This window comes from Porites lutea, chromosome 2 (assembly GCF_958299795.1).
Source record: "Porites lutea chromosome 2, jaPorLute2.1, whole genome shotgun sequence".
Lineage (NCBI taxonomy): Eukaryota > Metazoa > Cnidaria > Anthozoa > Scleractinia > Poritidae > Porites > Porites lutea.
Genome location: NC_133202.1, coordinates 33,429,497 through 33,439,777, shown reverse-complemented (window position 1 = coordinate 33,439,777; position 10,281 = coordinate 33,429,497). Strand labels below are relative to the sequence as shown.

The 10,281-nt window shown below is 39.1% G+C and overlaps 1 protein-coding gene across 1 annotated transcript; it reads left to right on the top strand.

Annotated features, from left to right (window-relative positions):
- The first annotated feature begins 7,807 nt into the window (after window positions 1–7,807).
- On the top strand, window positions 7,808–9,966 carry LOC140926085 (uncharacterized). The gene is made up of 3 exons (XM_073375883.1): window positions 7,808–7,889; window positions 8,165–8,314; window positions 9,414–9,966. Exons 1-3 carry the CDS (start codon window positions 7,808–7,810, stop codon window positions 9,953–9,955), a joined length of 774 nt encoding a protein of 257 aa, XP_073231984.1. The 3' UTR covers window positions 9,956–9,966.
- Window positions 9,967–10,281: the final 315 nt, after the last annotated feature.

Here is a 10,281-nt window from a genome sequence, read left to right as displayed (position 1 = left end):
CCCTTGGAAAGATACGGCCTTCCCCCTCATCAAAGAACTTGACTTTACAAATATGACACTGACCCAGAAAAGCATTTGATATATAATTACGACAGGTCAGAGGTTGATCACGCGACAGTTAAAAAGAATCTGTACTAGAGCGATTGCTGCAAACTCCATTGGACCGAATAGAGAATAATCACTTAACTGCGATGTGAAAAGATCATCTACCATGGGTGAGATAGGCATTCCGTAGCCTGAGATCATGCCCTCTCCCTATTATCCCCCTATGTCTCTAAAAAAAAAAAAGAAAAGAAAAACGCCTGATGGCATGTTAGGCGTTCAGGAACTCGATGCTGACCCACAGCACATCGCTGGAAATCTTTTTACGTTATGTGAGGATGGAAACATTGGTAACATTAGCCGAATAAAGTTAAGCCTGTTTCATGGCTTTCAGTTTAATTATCGAAAGGAAAAAGATCAAACACAGGGGTTCTCACATGGATTTAATTTGCCAAGTACATAAACTAATTGATTAATATGAAGCTAAAATACCTAGATAACGAGCTATAACTAGATGTATACTGCGAGAAATGCATTTGTCTCCACGGTCCTGACCTAAGTAGTTACAGCTTGGGTGTGGCCCACGGGCACGTAGATGGTGTTTTGTATCGCCGGTGACAGTACAATTTAACCATAGTTTAGACTCAAGTATAATCAGGAGCCGAGAGATATGTGTTTATGATCGGAATTTGCATTTATGGCCGCAGTTTGATCCTCTAGGGATTTTCGTCACATCTCGGTATTTAAGCCTTGTTGCCTCTCGCGTTAGTCACTCGACACAGCCAGTTTTACCGCTCGCACCTTGCCGAGCTTAATTTTTCTAGTATGCTGTTTACGTTTAGTCTCGTAGTTTACAGTGATGTAATTCGTTTTTCTCCGCCACTACTTTATTTCTTGTATGTTAGCTTTTCTCGTCCCCAATAAACACAACTGGTCGTGTCCTTCCTATTTCAACGTGTTGTTGCCTTTCTGCTGATTAGAACTTAAACGTTTTCTCTGCGGCGGAACGCAGTGACATAGCAGAGAAATAATGTTAATGTTTTTGCTTTCTGATCCAAACTGAGAATTAAGTTCCTCAAGTTTATTTGAAAAAAAGATGAAGAACACGAAGAACAAGAAGAACAAGAACAAAAAGAATTGAATTTGAATGAAAAAATGGCCACAACGTTCTAACTAATGATTATTGCGCACCAGCTAGTGCTCACGAAACAGAGCAAAATACTCATGTGGCTATTTTCTCTTTGGAAACTAGAGCAAAACAGGATTAAGTCACTTTACATTTTCCGGTACCAGCTATTTTAAAATAAGTCTAGAAAAAAGTTTCTTAAACCTTTTCCCCTTGGGAAATATAAAATGACATAACGTGCGCGTAGGCACAGCTGTTTATTCTCTTGTAGCACTTCCCTTACAACTAACCTTGACCTCTAATTATGATGACTCTAGCGCATTATTAATAATACGTATTGTCTAATTGCTGTACATCACACTGGGTCCCACTAGGGCCAGTGGAACTACCCTCGCCTAAGCACAGGCACACCACCTTCTGTTACTTCAATTCCCCCGTGAAATCCTTATCAGCAATTGACTATCAGCAAATGATAGCGCGTTTAACTGTTCGGGACAGCGAAAACACAAGATACATGACTTATTGACGTTTCGAGTGAACTCCTGTATTTTGGAGGAAATTCAACCGCGCATAATGTCCATCGGTATTTCTTCTATAAAGTACAAAATTAAACAAAAGATCGACGCGCAGTTTTCAACGACCAAAGTGTGGTCTGCCTGTGACCCAAGCAGGACAACATTGTTTTCATAGTTCTGTTAAAGTTTCCTGTTATGATATGGAGCCTATATCATAAGCTTCTTTGTGGAAATTTATTTCTATTTCCTATTGTTTTCTTCTCTTTCCTATCTCAAAAAAAGTATACTCTTTCAATTCAGGAATTCCTGACTCTTTTTCTTCACTATCATCACAGTCACACGACACGGCTGACAACGAATTGATTTTGACTGCAAGACTGATTTATCAAACTATAGCCCGCGAAAACATCCATTTCTCCTAACTCTTCACCGCTGGGGACGTTTCGCGAAACGTCCCCAGCGGTGAAGAGCGTGGAGAAACGGATGTTTTCACAGGCTAATCAAACTAATATAACCTATTTTTATTTCTTTTCTGTAGTGAAATGCGGAAACACAAAAAACGTAAATTTACCACCGAAGCAGACATATGTGATGAAGCACAAAGTCACGAGTTGAGTTAACTCACGTCTCTTATGATCACATTTGTTTATCTCTAATTCTTCTTTCCGGCCTTACTAACTGGCTGAGTTAACTCAGTACTGTTTCCGACTGATTGTATTTACAAAAGCCGCAAGCTAAAATCACCGGCGTCACTACACCGAATAAGCTACAGATTAAAAGAAATCATCTATAAAAAGAGTCTTTATTTCTTACTATTATTTGGTTAAGAAAAAGCTAGGAATAAAAGGCGAAAACCAGTCGTATATATATACCACAAACCTGGAAAAAAAAGAAACGAAAATACATGAACAGGAATATTTATATTTGATTCGAACTTCTTCGGTCTGCAGTAGATAAATTAAACAAGCTTGAAGGAAATTTTGCAATGTTCTTAATTGAAGAACCTTTGTCAAAAATGTTTTTGAAAAAATATAATTGATAAATTTCTGAACCGCGTTTCGCATTAATTCCTAGATTTGACAAAAAATAAAAATAAAAAGAACAGGCCGTTTGCGTTTGGGGCAAGGTATAATGAATCGGATGATTTTCAATTATTTTACTTTGCCTATTCACGTGCGATGACCATGAAACTTTTGAGTTAACGTGGAGAAATTACAAACTTTTAAAAATTGGAGGCTACAAAGAACTGAAGTCATTCAGTTATTATTTTAAGTTATGGAATTTTGGCAGATAAAATTAAAGAGTTTTGGCTTCCGCTTGTGAAAGTTCTCAGCTGGAAAAACCTCTTCCGGATTTAAAAAGGCGTGCAGATTAGGTGAAACCATTGGCTCCGCTGCTTCCTTGGTAAAGAGTTCCGTCTTTTTTGTTCGTTATCATACACGTCAGTTTCATACACGTCAACTTTATTGATATTGGCAGACACCTTCCTAATTTGGCCAACAATAGCTGCTCTAGCTAGCCATGGAGCTATAAAGGATTATCCGGGAAATTTAAGCCAATCAAAAAGCACTGCAGGATTCCCCCCATTTGCTCTAACCAAACTGATTTTAGCCCTTCCCCCCTTCCCCACATCTACCTATCCCACTGGCCGCCAGTACGCGGGTGTTTGTTACCAGTACATTAGTAGTCTCCCTCGCAGCAGTGTTTTGGATGTCACATCCAAAAAACGGCTGCGACGGAGACTAGTATATTAGTTAATGTAAATTAATTTCCACAAACATAAATAAAACACCCCGTAACTTTTCCACTGGTCTGACGAGAGGAGTTTGTCATAGTTAGTTTAATTTGCGTTCGCTAATAAAAATATAAAAGTCAACGTAGTCTTAGCCTTGAGGAATTCAGTGAGCCACTAAATATAAATTTGTTCACGGTCAACTGTTGAGGCGTTAACTGTTCTGGAAGCTCGTAACTGTATAATATGTCGATGAGGCTTTGACTCAACCTGTTAGAAGCTGTGATCCACCCGTGTACAGTTTTGAATGTTCAAACGTTACCAAATTATTTGAAACTGGCCATTTTTTAGTTCCAAATAGAATTGTAATATTTACCAAATTGACGTTAAGGTTATAGCTCAGTTTCATCCAATAAAAGACCTGATGGCTTTATCAAGAAAAGGCAAACATCAAGCAGACTGTTGGAATATGAGAACAGTCTGTAGAACCCATGGATAACAGAAAGTGGATCGAGTGAGAGATTGTTCTCTCTTGCGTCTTCGCGTTAACCTAATCTGAACGTCAAAACCCTTGCACGTGCCAGTTGTTGTTTTAAGCGTAAATTTTCTGGCATTCTTATTTTAAGAGTTTTTTCTTATTTCTATTAGTGGCCAGATATACCCATTGATCCAATGGATATCCACTCCTTTTCTCTCTGTATTTATAGGTTCGTTGAGATATTCTGGTCTGTCCTTGTCAATGTTTTTGACAATAGACGTTCTCGTAACGAGTACCCGTTACATTAAGTTTACGACTCAACCTGTTAGAAGCTGTGATCCACCCGAATACTTTCAGTTTGAAAGCTCAAGACAGTGTTTAATGTTTGAGGATACTGTTTCATCGATAGAGTCGTAGAAATTGTTGTGATGTTCTGTAATCTAACTCCCTATAAGGAAATGGTTTAAATCAAGCCGGAGGATAAAAGGTCCTTCCATTCTTTACATTTAATTGGCATAGCATCCCGGGGGAATTACTTGGGTTAATTTTTTTCTGGGTATACGTGCCGCTGCCCTCTCAGATCCCCACCCCATTATAGCCTATCCTGTGGCCAAATGTAGACCCCATCTTAGTCAGTACTTTTGGGAAAATGTAATTCTCTCGATCTCAACTAAGTAACTTTCTTTTTATACATCTTACTTATAAAGCCTTTCATCCGGAAATGAATTGACACATTGGTTAACTTAAGTGAAGTAAAAATCTTGCCATTTTAAATCCCTGCCTACCTGAATTTTCTGATCTCCCAAATCCCGAAAATTTGCGATCCCATTCTAGTAACTCTAATGAAAATACAGCCCCATTCTAGCCAATCCAGTCGAAGTAAAAATGTAACCCCTATCGATCCAGCGGCACATCTTCATTAGCCTATTACTAGGGAGTACCCCCGGGCATAGCTTAGGTAGCTGGCTGAGGCGTCGGTTTCGCTCCTGGAAAGTAAAGACTACGTTGGAACCCAAGCAAGAGAGATGATGAAATGCAGACTAATGTGGAGGACAACGATCCGATTTACCTTTCGTGGGACCAAAATCAAGCTAAAACCAGGGGAGGCAGTTCACACTCTTAGTACTTTTAAGAGGAAACGAAACTAAGGGAACATTTATGCAAAAATCCAGGTAATATTTCTCTTTGTGTGTTATATATAAACTAAGTACTTATATTTCTTTTTAGTTCTATTCAACATTGTTTGCTCAATTCATCTTAAATTCTGTAGAAATTTTCTTTATCCAATTTGCTCAGTATATATTATTACCTGTAAGTATGTATGAAAGCAGAACCTCTCCTCTTCACATTGCTCCCTTTAGCAGAAAGAACTATTATTTCAGTAGCCAGTTCTATGCTAATTTGAACGAACATACTCTCCTGTCTCCCAGTTATGTACCAGTCATTTGAAACCCCCGCACCCCACCCTCCCAAAATGGGTAATACCCGGGGCAAACCGAGGGTTTCACCTTGTTTTCACTCGATTTAGGTTCCTCGGTAGTCGGGGAATACACCTTTTTTCACGGCTTCGCTATATAGAATGCGGGGGCTGAGTGGGTGGTTTGGCGGGGATGTCACTCATGGTTCGCGATTTTTTTTAGAAGACTGGGTTCAGAGTTGCAAGTTCACCATACTGCCCATGTGGCAAACCGAATGATTAGGTCAATGGTGTCACGGGTGCGACGGTGACAAAGGATGCACGTTCAAGTGGTTCCTTGCTCATACGTGGGGATGGCAGACGACACAGTTCCACCAGGAAATTGGTTTTGCCACGGTTAGTATTCACCTTGTTTCTGATTATCAGGGGTGTTAAAATTTGTCACAATCTCCTTTTGGTGCAGTATAAATAAAAGCAGATTTTTAGTCTTTTTTTCAATAGCTAGCCCGCAATAATTAGAAGAAAACGAAGAGAAAGGAACGAAGAGAAAGGGAAAAAATAAGTAACCTTGACTTCAGTGGTATGAAAAAAATCCTGTGAAAGCTTCAGTTGTTAAAAATTTAAAATCTGTTTAATGAACTGTGCTTGATGTTAAGAGGGCGGGGGAGTTGACTCTGAATTTTTCCCCCATTGTTTTCTGTCAACTACGAAAGAGATTTAGAACCATTTTCCAGCTGCTGATTCCCGTGTCCCAAAGTTCCACCACCAACCAAATAAATATTTTTACCGTCAGCTGCAGTAAGTATAGTCCAGGAACATCTTAGACACACATATTTTGGGGGTAGTTGATTAGCGTGCCTTCATGACCAATATGATTTTTCGATTTCCGATTTTTTAAACTTTATTTTGACAAAATGTATGTGACTAATTGAATAACCTGTTGAAAAATATATCCTATTGGTAAATACATTTGACAACTACGGTGAACGTAACGTATTTCCATTAGCAAATTACATTTGGTTTTTCTTTCTTGAAACGTTTTCAGTAATCGACCAAGTTCGCCTTGGAAATGAGTATGAATCCTGACCAATTCCTCGTCATGTGACTTATTGTAACAATGTGTCGAAAAAATAAGATTAAAAAACCTAAAACAATACCGCGATGTGTGATTACCACCCGTTCTCTCTGTAAACATGGAACCCTACGGCATCATTCATTGAAGGACTTACTCGCAGATTTACCCGTACTTAAGAAAACAAAAAACAGTCTGTTGTCATCTTGTACAGGGGTTGAATATTTTCGGCCTTTTATAACGCTATTTAGAAGTTTACTTAACTTCCCCGCCCCCACAAAAGTTACCTTACAGCAATTATAACAACTGAGAAAAAGTAAACTGAATCTGAAAGAAACTAATAATAATTTGCAACATAAATAAACTCGCCTGTCTTTTATTATGTTGGTTAATTACATCTAACCCTTCGACGCTAATAGGATGTATTTTCCCATGTCCGCATGGAGAGAAATCAATACAGAAGTTATAAATTTTTAATCTCTCCATTGCTAATGATTAGAAATCGGTTTTCATGACGATTAAAAAAATAATTGGTTTCTTTATTTACGAAAGGATTTCACTTACTTTAGAGGTTAGTTAGTTAGTGTTTGCGAATCACTAATATTTTCATATGCTGTGGGTGTCTGTTGTGTCGTCATTTCAAGGTATCGCAGGTGCAGCACACCCTTCAGTAAATGCAGATTTTCAAGTTTGGCAGAGATGGGATGTTAATTTAGAAAAACAGGCGCCTCTAAATTTTGCCGGGTTGGATTGCTCACCACCTACTCTTGTTTTCGCGTGTTTTCGTTCTTTGCCTTAGAAAAACTTGGCGGAGTTTGTGAACCCGATTATGTTAATGTTAGACGCATACATCTCGCACGCTCGCACCAGGCATGTTAACAAAATATAAGGTTGTCATGCATCTTTACGGTTAAAATATAAACGAATGAAATGACACGCTAAAAACAACGCCGAAAGCTTTTTTTATATCATAATTAACAATCTTGCTTCACTCCAAGACTTTTTCTGTGAATCTGACATTTTGGCAGCCATTTTGGAGAGGCAATTTGTTGTATTACTCACAATCGTCTTCAAGTTTGTAGGCCGTGTCAGGCCAAACACGTCTATATTCATTTACTTCTTACTAAGTAGGACTAACGCTATTATCATGTGGCATCTTTCCAGGGTGTTTCAGGCTTCGACGAAGGCAATGCCAATGTTATGGGAATCTATCTTAATTTTCATGGTCCATGCCACGGCAGTATCTTCAGACCAGCATCGTAATGAGCTTTGCCGAGGCAACAGGGATGAGTTTGGTTTCGCCTTAGTTGGGCACGACTACAAAAAAGTTCTTACGCTGACAATGTTGGACGCTGTTTTTTCTTGTGTAGCACTGACGAAAGGTGCCAAAGCGCGACGTTCTTCTGGAACACTAAGGAATGCAAAATGAACAGAGAGACAAAGGCCTCAAGGCCAGCAGACTTCGTGAAAAATCCATCTGCTACTTATATAGAAAACTATTTCCGAGGTAATGTAAATTATAGAGTGAAATAGGTAGTAGAATACTACGCACTATTATGCAATTATTCTATCGTCTTCTTTTGTTTGCTAGTAGCTATTTTGCAGTAGTTGTTAGTATTTGTTTCACGGGTTTAGTAAAATCACTCTTCCAGCTTAAACTAGGTTACTGATTTAAAGAGAATTAAAGAGAAAGTGATATTTGACTTTTCTGTGACCGTCAATCCTTCATTATTATTATTATTATTATTATTATTATAAATTTTTTTTGATGGATTTCCTTAGCTAAGAAAGGTTCAACATCCTCGACACCAGGCTCTTCCTGCAAAGATATTCTGATAAGCGGTGACGCTCAGGGGGATGGAAAGTACTGGATTGACCCTGCAATCTCAGGGGACCCCTTCATGGTCTTTTGTGACATGACTACTGCCGGAGGTAAGAGCTGATCTTTGGATAATGACTTAAATCATAACTGTGTACGTGTCCGTGTGCGCTTTTTTTTTTTCACAAACATTTATAATCGTGCCTCCATCTAACAAATACTTTCATTGAATATGAAGAATTGATCGTCGCAGTGAACGCAATTTATGCAATTGCGTAAAGAAGCCTGATCATTTCTTCACTTTCATTTCATTTCCGCAGTTCATCTATGATTTATTCCATATATCATTAACACTCATTTCTTTCACGGGAACATATGGACCCACAATTGACCTGCTCCCAACGTCAGTGGCTTCATAGCTCAGTTGGTAGAGCATCGCACCGGTATCGCGAGGTCACTGGTTCAAACCCCGTTGAAGTCCTGAATTTTTTTCAGGCTTCTTTACGCAATTGCATAAATTGCGTTCACTGCGACGATCATTTCTTCATTTTCATTTCATTTCCGCAGTTCATATATGATTTATTTCATATACCATTAACAAAATTTTCATTGTTTTGAAAAATATTTTTACCAGGCCTTCTCGCTAGATTAACTTTTTGGTTATATTCTAGGTGACTTTATGCTTTACTTATGTAGTGTTGCCCCCCTTCTCCTTTGTTTTTTTTTTTCTTGTATGTGGTTCAAATAAAGTTGTTGCTGTGCTTAAGTACTGATCAGTACTCATAGGCCGTAGCTAGACGAAACTTAAACCTCATCAAGGGAGCTTAAGCAACAACAAGGGCGACGGCTTCGAAAACGTCACTTAAAAAGCGAATTCACGATTGTTCCATCTCGTTTAATTCGTCAAGTTAAGTTGTTGTCTTGTGTTCCCGTACTCGACAAAACGTGAAATTAGGCACTTTCACGCCGTAGTCGTGTAACGACGGCTAAGAATTGTACAATAAAAAGCGTGATGCACGCATAAAGTTGTTATTTTGCTAATCTAAACCTATCGGTTTTTTGCCGTTCTTGTTGCCGTCGCCGTTATCGTTGCTTAAGCTTCCTTTAAGTGTGTTCTAACACAGGAATCAGGGGCTGGGGTATCAATTGATTGATACGTTTCTACAAGAGAGTTGTTAGCTAATTTTTCCCCATTTTTTGTTAATATTTCAGGTGGATGGCTTCTCGTATCCCGTTTTGTTATGAAAACACATGATTCGTTTCTTGATAGCAGAGTCGAGTCAAATTCTTACAGAACAATCCTCCCCAATTTTAATTCTAACAAACAATTCTTGCTCAGGAATGGCTTCAGTCAGTTGAAACAAGATACGGGTTTTACTCAGATACGGTTTTATTGTTTCAAGAAGACAACAGGTCGAGTGTTTCACATTATGACTAACAACGATGCTAAACGAAGTGACGTTCTCACGTTTTTTACTTCCTCTGATAACGAGCCTGTAGCTTGTGGCTCTTTTACGCGGCTTGCTGACGACAACTCTACCTTAGCGGAGAGATGCGACAGATGGGGCTTCCCCAATTATAATACATGGGGTCACACATCACACCTTAGTGACCTTCGCCTTTTTGACAAGCCTGCCGTATGGAGAAACACAATACGTGTTTGGTTTGCTGGTGATGCCGCCGGCGAGTATGACTGCGATGGGGACGCTGGTAGCCTGTCGTTGGGTGATACATGGCAGGTTTTTGTACGATAACGTAGTAAGCCATTTCCAAAGTTACATATTGCCTTTTTTTCTCGGAGAGGCTAAGTGCGTAGTTTTTGATACTAATGATCCAGTCTGGTCTTTGGCTTCATTTTCAAGGAGCTATGTCACGCTATTTACTATCGTTTTCAAACTGACCTAAAACGTTTTTCGCATCAGTTGAATTCCAAAAATAGTGAGCCAGTTTTGTTTTTGCGGGCGACAAGAAATCTCCAGGTTGTTATTACGCATGCGTCGCATGTAGGTAGCCAGCACTCCATTGGACTTCCACTAAGAATGAATGGACAGCACAAAACGCAATTTGATCACGCGCGTTT